The 15,475-nt window shown below is 38.2% G+C and overlaps 1 protein-coding gene across 1 annotated transcript in view; it reads left to right on the top strand.

Annotated features, from left to right (window-relative positions):
- LOC114650602 (rho guanine nucleotide exchange factor 17-like) overlaps positions 1–15,475 on the top strand; it is a 274,372-nt gene that overhangs the window by 234,595 nt on the left and 24,302 nt on the right. The window contains exons 6-15 of the mRNA XM_028800349.2: positions 5,992–6,168; positions 6,634–6,684; positions 6,866–6,975; positions 7,477–7,562; positions 7,963–8,081; positions 8,947–9,154; positions 12,421–12,494; positions 12,642–12,829; positions 13,068–13,300; positions 13,978–14,221. Coding sequence (XP_028656182.2) covers positions 5,992–6,168; positions 6,634–6,684; positions 6,866–6,975; positions 7,477–7,562; positions 7,963–8,081; positions 8,947–9,154; positions 12,421–12,494; positions 12,642–12,829; positions 13,068–13,300; positions 13,978–14,221 — 1,490 coding nt within the window. The remainder of the gene's footprint in view (positions 1–5,991; positions 6,169–6,633; positions 6,685–6,865; positions 6,976–7,476; positions 7,563–7,962; positions 8,082–8,946; positions 9,155–12,420; positions 12,495–12,641; positions 12,830–13,067; positions 13,301–13,977; positions 14,222–15,475) is intronic.

The following is a 15,475-nucleotide window of genomic DNA, read 5'->3' as shown; positions in this document are numbered from 1 at the left end:
TCTAAAGAACTGGATCAGTATGAGCTAAGCTTAAATTATACAATTATAATCTCTATAAATTTCAGAGAAAGTTTTAAAATATTATCTATATGCAGACACTGATTTAATGCAAAATTTTTAAAAGGCTTGTGTCTTAAACCCTCCTGCCTCTCCTCTGAGGTCAGAAACTAGTCAGATAAGCTGATTTCGGAGACTACACTGTGCCTCACCAATTTGTTGCAATTCAGGGGGAAATTACTGTAGTGTTAACATAATAATAACGAAACGTTTTGAGACTCCTGTATTTTTATCTAGTTATCTTTGTTCAGATATTGCAAATCTTTATTTCTTCCTTGGTGCATCTTTATAAATTGGCGTGTGGTCAGTGTAAGAAATACCCCATGGTAATCAAGTGAGTTCTGTTGGCTGAGCACTGAAATCTTACTTTGGTAATACAGAATACACAATAAATTAGATATGGAGTTAGTTATTAGAGTTAAGATGTCCTTATCTTAGGCAGATTAATTGCATTATACACAGTCTGCAAATAAAAGAACACCTGCATTATATGGAAAAGCTGCTTTTCGTTACAAATTTAACTGAATCACTGTCTGTCAAAAACCACTGCAACTTTGCCTGGACCACTTTAGTGGAAAACAAAGTCTGAAGCTGAATGCCAGGATCTTAGGCAATGTTCAGACTACTACACTTTGGTTTAAAAAATACAGACATTGGTCTCCGTTTTCACTTTTGTCAACTTGACTCCAGCGTTTTTAACCCCAGAAAAAGTAGACTTTTGAAAACTTCTCCAGAGCTGTGTATTTTGGAAAGCGCTGACTCGGTATTGCAGTGCGGATGGGTGAAAATGGAAAGCTTTGAAAATGCAAACTCTGGTGGGTTCATGCTTATTATATGGCCTTTTTCTGATTCTATCCTGCTTTTTACATTTTTTTTTTTGCTTTATGTTCATGTATTATTCTGAATATCAATTCTACATCATCATTAGTCCAAACAAAACAGTCTGGTTTTTTGTATTCACCATTGCTGTTCTCCACGTGTAAATGCAAGCTTCAAATGAATACTTAGCATAGAAGGATCTTCCTCTTCTTCTTTACACCAATGCCCTGTGTAGGTGAGAGGCTATTTCATGTGTGGTTTTGGTCATTCTATATAAATGTAATGAATTATTATTATTTATTATTTTAGTGTGGCAGAGATACTTTCACAAATAATGTGAAAATGCTAGAAACACCATTTTTAAATGAACGCATAGTGTGGACATAGCCTCAATGTTTGTGGCGATCTCCCGTCAATGCCAGGAATCAAAGCCATTCACTATCTCTACCATAGTATCATCTCAAAAGATGGACTTGTTTATTGAACAGTTAAATTCACCACCACTGCTTCACTTGTGTAGAATTACGATTTATTCACTTCCTTAGAAAGTCTTGGCCCTCTTTCTTGTTCCTTCCTGATTTAAAGGATGTAGATGGACTGCTGCCACTCAAACATCTAGCCCCGCCCAGCCAGCTGCCACAACCTCATCTGGCTCTGCCCAGACAGTGAAGTACTCGCACAGTCCTGCTGTTCAGTCCTGCACTTAAGAGCTTTTTGTACTCTGTTACTGTATTTTCTCACAAACTCAATAATGGACACTGAGTTATTTATAATGGAACACAAGGTGCAACACTGATTTTTCATTGTTTGGTTTCTCTATTTCTATTTTCAAAAATTAAGATATACTTTTTTGGCTGGCTGTGTGTAGATCTGATGAGGAGGCCATTTGGCTTTGGAGGCCCCCTCACCTTGCAGGGATTGCAGGGGGGTCCCCTACCCCAAGGTTTGCTGATATGTTTTCAGATTATACTACTCTGAAGACTTAGTAAACCTTCTGACAACTACACTATAAACACAGCTACAATGGGCATCAAAAGCTTCTAAAGAAGATTAATTTACTTTTCACTTCAAATATTATTGGTTCCAACATCTTATTGGAAATTAAATGATTTGTGATGGTTTTAGCCTTCATGTCAAGAAAACCTGAAACTTCAATAAAGATGCATAAACATTTAACATCCACTGTAATCAAACAAAAATTCTGTTTAAAATAAGCAAACCGGTTGCACTCCTTTTTTAAAGCAACGCATTGTCTGTGCATCCCTTGGCTTGCCTGACATCAGCACCCCCTTTGTTGTATGTAGTGCCTTTAATAGTGATCAAAACCAACATGCATTCTATATAGCCTGCAGGATAGGATCACAAAACAGTGGACAAGCAAAGATTTTAAAGGGCCAAAGTAAAAAGAAGAAATCAAAAGTACAATAAAATTTAATGAATACAAGTTTAATGTGAACACAGGAAAATCATACATTTTGAGGAGCACACTGATGCCATTGCATGTATGTCTTAGAGTAAAGGATGATTTTTTTTTTTTTTTTACCTTGAGACTAATGGATCCTCAGGAAGAGGCTGCTTCTGAGCAGTCAGATGTTTAAGATGAGCCTAAAGCACACAGGAAGCCTGCAGGCAGGCCCAACATGACATATGTCACTGTTACATATCCGTCTGTGTATGTTAATTCTTTTTGTCAGAAAAATAGTGAAGTGGCAGTTGCATTCAGAGTTTGCAGGTCTTTGTCAAGGTCTTTGTTAGCACAGCAGTGACCTCTGCAGGCTGATTTAATCTCTCACAAGTGTTTTGCCAACTGAAGAAATCTCGGTGATGTGCAATTCGATGCTTGTTAATGTTGCTGAAGTTATCATGCTGCTCTTCCTTGACTCCTAACTGATAATCTTGGCCCAGAAGCAGTTGGCAAGAGCAGAAGAATGTGCAGTGCTTATGTATCTTCTGAGTAAATGTGAATTCAGTGTCTCTAGTGCACACCCAGCATTGAATTTCAAGTTCAGCTTTGCAATTAGATAATAGCTTAAACAAAATGTCTATATTTGAGACTGGAATCATTGCACATCATAGTTTATCCCTGGAAACACTTTACTTCTGTTTTTTACATCAATTTATATACATCTTCATCTTTACGGAAGTGTGCAATCAAGCATCATGCTCAACAGGCAAAAAAATAGTTGGTCAATCAGTTTCGTTAAAGAACTGATAAGAAGGATCACATTTTAGATAGTAGAAGTAAACCAAGGCTTACTCCAATTGCCCTGGATATCTAATGGCATTTTTAAGCCCTTCTTAGAACACGGCTCACAAGTGGAATCCTGAGTTAAAGTACCTACTCAAGCCCTAGAAAGAAAAGGATTTGATACTCAGCAATAGCAAGAAATGCAACCCCATCTGTATGATTTTCTTTCACTTTCTGTGGTGTTGCATGGCAGGGGCTTCCTTCTCCTGTCAAATCTGAAGGAATGGCAATGTCTTGAGACACACTGCAAACATTTATGAAGATACGTTTGGTCAGAGTGTGCAGTATGTCACTTCTCAATAACATCATAGGTCAGCATGATATACACTACATATATACCAGAGCATATGTATGGGCATATGATTTATATTATATATGCATACACATCTTCATTTAGAAATCGGTCAACACACCAAGTTGTGTTGGGCAGATGTCAAATCTGTTTTATTGTATGGAGCAGAAATGTGGTGGACAAAGAAATCCATCACAATAACGGCTCAAACCTTTATGATTCCATGCCTGTAAAGCACCTTGCAAATTGTCTGGCCTAAAATTATTAACAATGAGGATTTATGAAAGCAAACTCGGCAGTGCCCAATCAAAGAAGAGATTGTGAGAGGAAGATGGGTGTGGATTGGCCATATTCTTCAAAAACCCACCAACAATATTGTCAGACAGGCCCTAACATGGAACCCTGCAGTGGAACAGAAAAATAGGAAAATGAAATAATTCATGATGAAGAGTAGTAGATAATGAGGTCAGACTTATGGTATTACAGTGAAGTCAGCAGGAGATGAGGACACAAATCGGTGGTGGGCAGCTATTGTGAAATGAAAAAAAAGAAAGATATACTGTAATGTGTAATTTCTGCTCTTTTCTTCACTTCAGTCCCTTTACTTGACCTTGCTTTGCAATAATCTTCCACCCACAAAGGTGAGCTTTCTTGTAGCTCATTTTGTGAGTAGCTCAGTTACAGTTATACTTTGAGATTGAAGCTATTCTTTCTTCTGGTAAAATTTTATTTTGTAAGGATTTAGACAAATATTTTCTCATTTTACACCATCAATATATCTGACCATTCAGAAGATTAAATGTTTAACCAGTCTGCCAAACTTGATCTGTATGAGCCATAATATACCAGTGATGAACTGTAACAGCCTGAAGAGGAGAGAAGAGCGAGACAGAATATTGGAGTGGTGAAAATTTACAATCTGAGGTTACAGGCCAGGTCAAGGCAACCGGTGACTGGTGATGCATACATGGAAAATGTACAGTAATACCTTTACTGCAGAGAGTGAGATCTGGAAAACTTGGCAAGGCTCACTTTGGCCCCTGAGGCCTAAATTTGTGTTACCGATGGAGAAAATTTTTCAAACCATTATCAGTCACTTAGTTCTGGAGACATTTTATCATCTTCAGAGGTTAAACTATAAGCCAGGATGACAAAACGGGAATCTTTCAGTAGAATACATTTATTGGTTGTATCAGTCGTATCGGAAAGTTACTTGGCACTGATTCATCAAAGCTCCAGGAGAGCCTCTAGAGTTTGCATGTTCTCCACAGGTTCTGTGAGAGCTTTGATGCATCAGTGCCAAGCAATTTGCCTCTCCAATATTTGTGAGAGAGGTTCTCCCAGTCCTCCTCCCATACCTCTCAGACATGAAAGTTACGGTGTGGCCTAGTAGATTTTATTCTTGTACACATGAATGTACAGTTGTACTGTTCAATAATTCAAACATGAGCTTCAGAAAAGGGCGATCAGGATCTTTTTTTCTTTTTTACTGAGGTTTCAAGAAGTCATCCTTGGAAAAGTGGGGGTCACTAACTTATCAGTCAGTTCTCTGAAGGACTTAATTTGGGGTGTTGACATCTAACCTAAGCACTATAGTAGGGTCAATGATGAAAACCACAGACATTTAATTTAGATTTTTCATCCTAGGTATGGGCATTTTTATTTTATTTAAAAGCAAATAACAATCCATACAATAAAATCAAACTTAACAAAGCCAAAAGTCATCCCCCACCCTAAAGAAAGAAAGAGAGTAAAGCCAGCAAACAAAGCAGTTCTGTGGTATGGGCATTGTTAAAGCATTTTAGGTGAAAGGCAATGAATGTCCTGCTAAAAAGTTACAGATATGGGCTTATCTTTATCATATTCTACCCTAGCACTTCCGGTTTGCACCAGCTGTTGTTTACATGAAATCTCCACCCTTGCAGTTCGCTGTAAACAGGGAAGCAAATGTGTACAGTAGGTATCCTACTGTTAGGAAAGATAGTGCCAAGAAACTGTGATACAAATTGCCTCCTGCTTCACTCTGTTGTCATAAACATGCTGCAGAAACACTGGGGGTGTTTTTATGGAATTAAAACATTTGTAAAGCTTTTGTTTCACATTTTTCTGGTGTTCCATAGACCATTATTTTATTGTGCTGGAGGAGACACTGGAGTTTTTTTTGTTGGTTTTGTTTTTTTTTTATTATGCAAATGTCAGAGGCAAATGGATTTATTACACAATTTTTAAATAATGAATATGACGTCAAAAATAAATAACTTATTCTTTGACTTTTTTGTGTGTTCTGAAAAATCCTATTCACATTTTTGCCTTTTGTATCATTATTACTCCACCCTCACATGCAGTAGAGATTTTTAAGATTTATATTAATGAAAAAAAAACATATGCTTCAAAGTGTATTCTATTATATATAATATTAACAAGCTTAAAAAAATCCAACCTGTAAATAGTAATGTCAGTGATAATGTGTGACATTATGAACACGCCTGTGTTCCAGTAAAGGTCACAAACACAATTTCATTCTTTTTCCATTTCTTACTGATGAGCAAAGCTCTTGTCTCTTTTTGACCAACAGGACCTACTGAAGCACACCCCAGAGGATCACCCAGACCACCCTTTCCTAATAGATGCTCAGAAAAATATTAAACAGCTAGCAGAGAGAATCAACAAGGGGCGAAAGAATGCAGAGGAGGTGGAAAGAGAAACACGAGTGCTGCAGGAAATAGAGGCGCACATTGAAGGCATGGAGAATGTAAGTTTTTGTGTGCCTTGATGCAGACTGGCTGCTATTGTTTATTATTTATCGATTTATTGTTTTTTTAGTGCTTTTCATAAGGCACACTGTCATAAGTTGCTTCATAAAACAAACCAGAGCATTTCAAAGTGGAGTGCAAAAATACAGTTCATAAGGGAGAGAAACTTTCAAGAGCCTACAGGAGTGAAAATGGTATATCTGAGCAAATGGACCAATGACTGCAGTAGAATCAGAATTAGCACAGCTTAAATGAGTTACAGCTCATTTAAGTATACTATTATTATTATTATATTTCTTTCTTTAATATAAATTTTATCCAAAGCAGCGTACAATAACAATATGAATTTATGCAGTGTGTTTGGAAATTACATTAACTATTCATGTCTGATTTCTGTGTAATTCAGAACAACTCTGTCGCCAGTTTATTAACTTTGCCAATTTTGCTACCTTTCTTTCTTTCAGCTTTTAACTCCTCAGAGAAAATTTCTAAGACAAGAGATAGTGGTAGAAGTGGTAAGAGTTGTTTTGTCTTTGCTTTAATCATCATTTACATTTATGTATGATCTGAAGTGTTGTTTGAAAAAATCCTTCGGCAAAAATTTTCTTCCAGATGGATTAGGCCTACCATGCATGCACTTGACCTAATCATTGCCTGGTTCTTTCCATCACTGTGACTCTGACTTTTGTGTTGCAGAAAGCAGTTGGGGGCAAGAAGGACCGTTCACTCTTTCTCTTTACCGACTTACTTGTGTGCACGACACTAAAGCGAAAGTCTGGATCTCTCCGGCGCAGCTCCATGAGCTTGTAAGTTGACAGAGGGACTGCTATAGCTTGTGCCCTACAGGGCTTCTAAGTTGCCATAACAATATTTAGAACTGCACTCCATTGCCCTGCAATTTTCTTAGTATTTCTTACCATGACTCTTCACTTTTTCTATTGTGGTTATCAGTTCAGTACTTCATCGAATAGGAACTATGACATATAAAATTGGTCCATTAAATTTAGAGTTGGGAGAAATGCAGAATGGCGATGTTGATAACAGATGCTTCAGTTAGACCTTCCAAATGTACAGGAGAAAATCACAGTTCTCGGTTATATGTATGGATTTAAACACATTATTGTGTGTGGAAAATTAACTCAACCAAATTTGCTGACTTATTGATGTTGTGGTAATATATAGAATTCGAGAAAAATGGGTTCAGGACACCCTACTATCATTAATTTTAAGAATCAAATGCGTGTGTGCTTGCCATTCCCTAATGACAACTTTGATTTTAAAGGTGTGTGTCTTTTCATTTTTTTTAGGTACACTGCAGCAAGCGTTATAGACACATCAAGCAAATACAAGCTACTGTGGAAGCTGCCTTTAGAAGATGTGGAAATGGTGAAAGGTTGGCTTTTATGTTGTTTTTATTTTATGTGCCATCTCTGTGCCTCTCATTAACATTAAAGTGTATTGACCTGTAAACTGAAATATCTAAAAGGGCCTCATTCACAATTTTAGTTGGAATATGAAAGCATCCCTTTGTACGAGACAGTTTTCACAGGTTTTACTGTAGGCCTTGGTGGGATAAAGTGGACAGCTCTGAGTGACCCACACTAACATAGAATTCTATGGCATATACTGTGCTTAGGATGACTGAGGAAGTATTTGCAGGACTGTTGATTTTTTTCTATATTTTATGATCAAATGAACCAGGCTATTGCATTACAAGAACAATGCAGTTAATTTCTTTCCTCATGGTATCAGAAACACCATACTTTTAAAGCTAATCCCACTTCTGTTTTCAGGTACTTCTCAAGCAGCCAACCGTGAGAACATCCAAAAAACAATCGGACGTCTTGATGAGGACCTGAGTACCCTGGGGCAGATTAGCAAACTATCAGAGACCCTCAGCTTTCCTCATCAGGTGAGCTGCTGCTAAAGAATGCTCCATGTATCCCTTGGATCCACAACAATACAAGTGAAAGTCGGGCTTTTCCCACCATTAGTGTTAAGTCATTCACTTCTCTGTATGACACCAGTAAGAGAACAGTGGGCTTGTGCTCATTATGAATTTATTTTTGTTTGCTTAACAATATCAGAATTTCCATCTTTCTGACTTAGATAAATTAGCGCTAATTGTACTTGTACTCATCCGATTCTTTGTGGAAATTAAATGAATGTAGATGGTGTACTGCTCATTTCAGGTGCTTGGCAGGCAACAGCCTGAAGGAGTAGAAGATCAGGTACAGAAGAAGATTTTATACCTAAGTGGTACATCTTAAAACATGGAGATAGACTTAGAGGAAGATGGGTGAATATCAGTGTGTATTTTGTCCAGGAAAAAAGTCAGGGGCCCTTTGTTAGGGTTCAAGATAAAAATAATAGGCAAAAAAGGTTAAAGCTTTGTAAACATGGTGCAGAGCCGGAGAGAGGGTCTATGTAGTGGATAAAATGATTGAGGAACACTGCCTAATTTAAAAGGATTCTAGTTCAGGTTTGTTTTTTGAATGGACAGAGGCCTTTGTGCTGAGGTAAACGTAAGAGACATTGAACAGAAGGCAAGGATTACCTGATTTAGATAGTACAAATATAGATGATTGGACATATTTTAGAGTTTTAGGGAATTTGAATAAGTGAAAAAGAAGGGAATGTTACTTATTTAGAGGAAGCAGTGTTAGGTGAAGACTTACTGAAAGAAGCAGGTAGTTAAGAAGATAAATGTGTACAGATTATTATTTAATTCAGGATGGAACAAAGCTCACAAGGAACTTCTTCTTCCTTTTGCGCAGAGCCTGGATGATGTGATCAAAGACCTAATGGCAGCAGTTCACCGTGAACTGGCAGAGAAGCAGTCTCTTTCCTTCAGCATGACTTTCCCACCTAACAAAGTGGAGCTAACCACACCATCCATCGAGGGAACATTTGTGTTTGAATTTAGCGGCCCTGACACACGCAGTAACTTTGAGCAGGCCTTTGAGGATGCCAAGAAGAAGCTGGGTATGTCTTTTATGCAATGCTATCTCATTGTAACGTGATGAGAAGACGTGTATTAGCAAATGTAGTTTTAGAGAAGGTCTGAACAGACACATACAAGCCACTATAATATAATGAAATTATGTTTTGTTATCTTGGCAACATGTTGCATGTTGGTTGGACAAGAATTTCACAGTAACAATTTTACTGTCGTGATATACTACCACAACAAAAGGACATTCGTGTGGATGTGAGTGTCACAGTTTACAGCAATTGTTACAGACCAACTGATTAACAAAATTTGATAATTAACAGGCGACTTATAAAAATGGGATTGCTTTCCTGAAAGGTGAGAGATTTCCCCTAAACCCAGTGCCTCCTTTTGCAAAGAGGACTGATAACTCATGGGAAGAGAAACAAGGACCATAACCAAGATGTTCTTCAATCTGTCCCTGTAGATGTCGATTTACTGATGTCCACACTACAATTTTGGAGCTGCCAGCAGATATCTTTTGTGTATTCGTATGCAGAAATGGGCCTGAACTTTTTTATCTATTTGTAATATTTCATTACAATTATTAAATTATGAAGTATGAAGACAAACAGTACTACAGTGTAATCAAATCTGACCAGATGGGCCTGTTTTTAATGAAGACATTTTTTGTGAATTGCTGATGGCATGTTTTTTTTTTTTGGGAAAAATGAGTTCCATTGTTTCTGCATTTTTTTCTACAGTCCACTGACTAACATTGATACTCACATTCCAGATGCACATGCACTTCCAGCATGATTTCAGTCTCACCAATATATTCCCAGCCATTCCACCCCAATCCCAGCCTAGTCTTTTGTGTGTCCAGCTGACCATGAAAGTAGTGGTACAATTTGTGGTAACCTTGTTTTGATAGCACTACTTATTTTCCTGACAGGTCCAGATCTTCTTTTCTTTGAAGTATTAACTGTCCATCCCAGTTTCAAATGTCTGTTCTCACATGGTTCCCCTAAATACTTTCTTTTACCATTTTAAGGCAAACTGGTGAACTGTGATAACTTTGAAACATAATACAGGTCAGCCTTTCCTCACAGGTTATCCAGATCTACCCTTGAAGAAACAGAGTAGTTGTGCTTTGTCTTTACTTCCAATCTCACAATCGAAGCCTTTTTTATTTAAATTTTTGTTTATTATTTATTTAACTTGAAGTATAACATTTAGCAAAAATTAGTACTTATTTTACATCAAATTAGCATTATATATTATTTAGAATCAAACTAGCTGCTTATTATTTTGTAAGTGACTTCAACGCATCATTTATTTTGCATTGAACAGGCACAGGTTAAAGTAACATTAAGTAACAGATTTGTTAATTAATCCAAGAAAGCATTAAGCACCCCTTTAGATATTTTTTAGATATGAGAGCATTTCACAAGTACATATGCCAGTTGGCAGAATTCAGTTCTGTGAAATAACACCACCTTTGAATGAGTTAATCAGAATCTGACTCCACAGCAGACTTAATGAAGAACTTGTACAGGGCCATGAAAAAGTGTCTGCCCCTTGATTTCCTGCATTATTTCATATTTTCCATAGTGAATTTGGCCAGATGTTCTGTGGGTTGTAGTACTTTGTGAAAGAGAAAAAAGATCACAATATTTGGCACTTTTCACATTTCTGCTGTATGCAAGGTAATAAAACCTGCAACTTTCAAGTGTGAAAAAGCTTTTGAAGCCCCAAACACACTCAGTCCTTTGGTTACTAATCAGACCTGATTTAGGGCAGTATAACTGAACAGAATGAATTTGTCACCACACGTGTTCATGCCACATCAGAAATTCTTTTTACATTTGGTGGGGTTGGAACGAGTGGTATTCGTCTGTATCAGTCTAGAAAGTTGACCAGTCTATTTTTTTTTACAGCACTGGGACTCCACTAAACCACAGCCAGAGTAATATTCTCCAGATGGACAATTTTTGTGATGGTAGTCATGAGGAACACTTGAAAACTATTAAATCAACAAAGATCACTCAGAACAACACTGAAGGATCTACAGGCTTCTCTCACTTTGGCTAAAGTCAGTATTCATGACTCCATTGTTAAAAATGTGCTGACTAAAATGGGGTTTATTGTGTAGCAGGCAGGCAAAATCCACTGCTCACTATTAAAAACATGAATGCTTGTCCCTGACCTACCAAAATGACCTCTCCATTATCCATAAGAGTTATGGAGCAGCATCTCGAATGTTACAAAGATCATACGTGAAGCCATTTGCCCATATATGTCTTACATCCACATTCCAAAGTAAGGTCTTGCACCCTTACATGGTGGCAATAGTGTCAATTCTTTAACTGCTTTACTGCATTAGGACCTTGGATGACATGCTACCATTAAAGGGACCTTAATTGTCAGAGAATATCATGCCTTCAATCCATGTGCTGTAGCTAAATTTTAAGTACTTCTGGTTCATGCAGCAAGACAATGGTCCAAAACCCATAACTACAATAAATATATATCAGAAAAGTTGAAGAAAAAAGAGTTTTGAAAAAGTCCTGACCTAACATCCATTTAGGACATGTGGCAAGACCTGAAACAAGTAGTTGAAAACCTGAAAGATGTTTGTTTTTCAAGAAGGAATAGGGCAAACAGTAAAAGATTGATGTATTACTGCAAGAAATCTGGTTGAACTTTTTTTATTATTAAAGGTAACCTAAGCAGTTAAAAACAGTGCATATACAGTATAGCTTTATCCAGTTTTACTTAATGAATTAAATTAAATTTTTTGTCATCATAAAATTGTGCCAAAATGAATTTCTTTGCAAATCAAAGAAATATAGAACTAAGCTTCTGACTTACAGTACCATGACAGTGCCATAGATGAGGAATCAAGCCTGTAAGTCTTTAGGTGGAACACAGCACCCTTAGACAATGCATCACTGATACCTACTATAGCCCATGTCATCTAATAGTCTCCAGTTAGATAATTAAATCGAAAGAAAAATCTTATATAGTAAAGACAATTATGTGAGTAAAATCATTTTCACTAAAATGAATGCAGATAGCATCACTGCAATGTGAGTAGAACGTCCGTCCATATATTGTAGTCCAGAGTCTAAGGTTGAGACCAAATAATCATGAAGTGATATATAGTCTAATTAATAGTTAAAAGAATGTGTCCCCCTCTGCTTCACCACCGAGTCTGGTCACAGTGCATCAATTCTGGCTGATGAGCAGGGTGCCAAACTAGTCTTTCATTGAACACATTCATTCTATGTCTTTTTTATTTTTATTTTTTTTAAAGCACTGAATAAAGATCACTGGGACCCAGAGTTCTTGAAGGCTATTCCTATCATGAAGACACGAAGTGGAATGCAGGTAAACCCCAAAATTTTCCAGTTACTAACTCTTAACAATATCACATTCTGGTTAACATATGAAAAGTATTTTCTCTCATTTGCTTTACTTCCAAGAGGGCCTTCTATTTTTTCCAGTGTGTCATTCTCACCTTTATCTCTACTCTAGTTTTCCTGCGCCTCTCCCAGCCACAGCTGCCCAGACAACATGTATGAGGTGTGGGTTTGTAACAGTGATGGCTATGTAGGACAGGTGTGCCTCCTGAACATTAAGAACGAGCCCACCGTAGAGGCGTGCATCGCTGTGTGTTCAGCAAGGATCATCTGCATTGCTGCAGTGCCAGGCCTCAAGGCAAGGTCAGTATTCCTTACAGGAATTGTGTGAGATATGGCATGGCCGGATGGTGTCACATCGCCACATTTTTTAGTGACAATAAGCACCCATTTGATTCTGGAATTGTTATTATTCATTTGTTTTATTAGGGTACTCAGAAGTTTGAGTACTTTTTCTGTAACAAACATTACATTACTAACAAAGCAAACCAACAAAAGCTACCCATATAACTAGAGCATTGAGTTTTTCTTTTTTTCGCAGGGACCGTGGAGATGCCATATTGTGTTCTCCCTGCACAGAACCCACTGCTGGATCAGAGCAGAGGCTCCACATTTCAATCTCAGGCTCTTCACTGGAATTGACAAACCCTTCTGAGAGAACAGAACGAGAGCTGGTGCCCTTTGACAGTGATGATACTGATGATGAATCCTCTCCTAGTCCTTCTTCCACGTTGCAGAGCCAGGCCAGCCAATCCACTATTGCCTCTAGCTTTGGTTAGTCCATTTTCACTAAAAACTATTCAAAATTTACTGAAGCATGTATAGAAATCTGCGGTGGGTTGGCTCCCTGCCCGGGACTGGTTCCCTGCCTTGCGCCCTGTGTAGGCTGGGATTGGCTCCAGCAGACCCCCGTGACCCTGTGTTCGGATTCAGCGGGTTGGAAAATGGTTGGATGGATGGATGTATAGAAATCTTTTTTTTTTTTTATGTTTCATTTTTAAGTAGCATGAATGTATTAACTGAAGGAATACTTTTAATTTACAAAGTATATTGCATAGATGGCATGGCTTCATCCTCATGTGCTAACCACATTTCCTAATGGTATGCCCTGGCCAGCCTTATAGTATTTGAAAGATTTTGGAGAAGGTCTAATTGGTCATCAGCGATGCTATTTACAGTTTTACTTGGGTATGTCCCCTTCTTTTTACTCCCCACCATCCTTATTTCAGATTCCAAGTTATTTCAGGCTGAAACCCAATGGCAGCAAAAAGCAGAACTTTTTGGTAACTGGAAACTATAATGGTTGTTATGAGAGCTCCAACTCACATGTAATACTTTTTTCCTGAACAGTGATATTTAATGTTTCATGCATTTTCATATGCCATTTATGTTCCACACACACACATTATGGATCTCTCACATCTACTCTTTTTTCCCATCTTTCTCCACAGTGGAGGAGACGGCCAGCACTAAAGACACTGCAGCAGAGACAACAAGCTCAGACGAGGACCAAGATTACACTGCCATTCCCAGTTCATATGGCCCATCACGGCTGAGCAGTGAAAGCCCACTGGATGGCCGGGCAAGGAGACGCTCAAGCAGGGGCTCTTTCACCAGGGGAAGCCTAGAGGACTTGCTGAGCATTGATCCAGAAGCCTACCAAAGTTCTGTGTGGCTAGGGACAGAGGATGGCTGGTAAGGAAGTGTTAGTTTAGAGACCATGCTACACAGCCTGTGTTGGGAGGATTGGTGGCTACACTCACTTGACAAAAGCACCAACCATATTAAGGCCAAGTTGAAAGACGTGTCTTGTTTCAGTCAGCTGACTATAGACTGACCGTTCATGCAATGCAGTAAAAAGCCATGGTGTTGTGGAACCTACTGGCTTTGTTTCTGTTGGTTTGTTTGATAAGTATAACTACTTAAGTATCTCATTGTCATATATTCAGTAGGTGCTAGGTTGGAGAACACAGTGGTGATCAGGGTACTTCAAACCAAACCAGTGTACCAGAGACGTCACACCCAGCCTGTGCCCCTGCAGCCTGATTCTTAATGAATGTACAAGCAAGCCTGCATTCAATTACCAGCATTTCTTTTTCCAGTTGTGTTTTATGTCTACCATTGTATGTACTCACATTAGCTTTCCATGATTAGCTTGTGCTGTGATGTCTTCACACACACAGCAGGTAAGTCTGCAATATAATTCAACTGAATAACCTCAAGATTAGCAATGTGTAGTGATTTCAAATACGAAAAACAGCTATGACCATGTTATCTTGTAAATGATTCGCTAAAATCTTTACCTTCTGCATTTGAGAACAGCTTTCATTTGGTTGCAACCTGCACCAGGCTTACTTGTGTCTTGTCTTGTACATTGGTGTTGCCACACTCACTACAATTGCTGCAGAAGGTGACAGTGGCCAATGAGGTATAAGAAAATTAGAGTAACAACACCTAGCAATCACACCTGTGAATGTGGTTTATTGGCTGCTGGGAACTTGAAAAGACAGCAACTGCTGCTCTGGACAATCAGGTCTGGACTGTGGGGTGGTGATAGGAGAAATGCAGAGCACAGCCCATGAATTGCATTGTCTTAATGCAATCTGTAGTTACAGAATGTACAATAGATGGACAAAATAATCAGATTACCAATGCAGCAGATCTCTACATGCTGAATGCTCCTCTGCATTCATCAAGGATCATTTGTCAGTATGCGCACAAAAATTTCAGAAAATTCAGTTCTCGGCCTACATTAACCAGGCCGGTTCCCAATTCATTGTAATGTAAGTTTGGTTTGCTTTTTATCACAATAGTGGAAAAAGGTCTGTAGATGACCTCTGGATGCCCACACATCTATTCAAGCCCTTCAACAAGCACAGTTACAAACTCTACTTCTGTCCTTGACTTATGGTGTAGCACAGAGTACAAGGAGCTGTGAAGATTGTGATT

The sequence above is a fragment of the Erpetoichthys calabaricus genome, chromosome 4 (assembly GCF_900747795.2).
Source record: "Erpetoichthys calabaricus chromosome 4, fErpCal1.3, whole genome shotgun sequence".
Classification (NCBI taxonomy): Eukaryota; Metazoa; Chordata; class Cladistia; order Polypteriformes; family Polypteridae; genus Erpetoichthys; species Erpetoichthys calabaricus.
The sequence above is the reverse complement of the archived record's forward strand: the minus strand, read 5'-3'. Positions and strand labels throughout refer to the sequence as shown.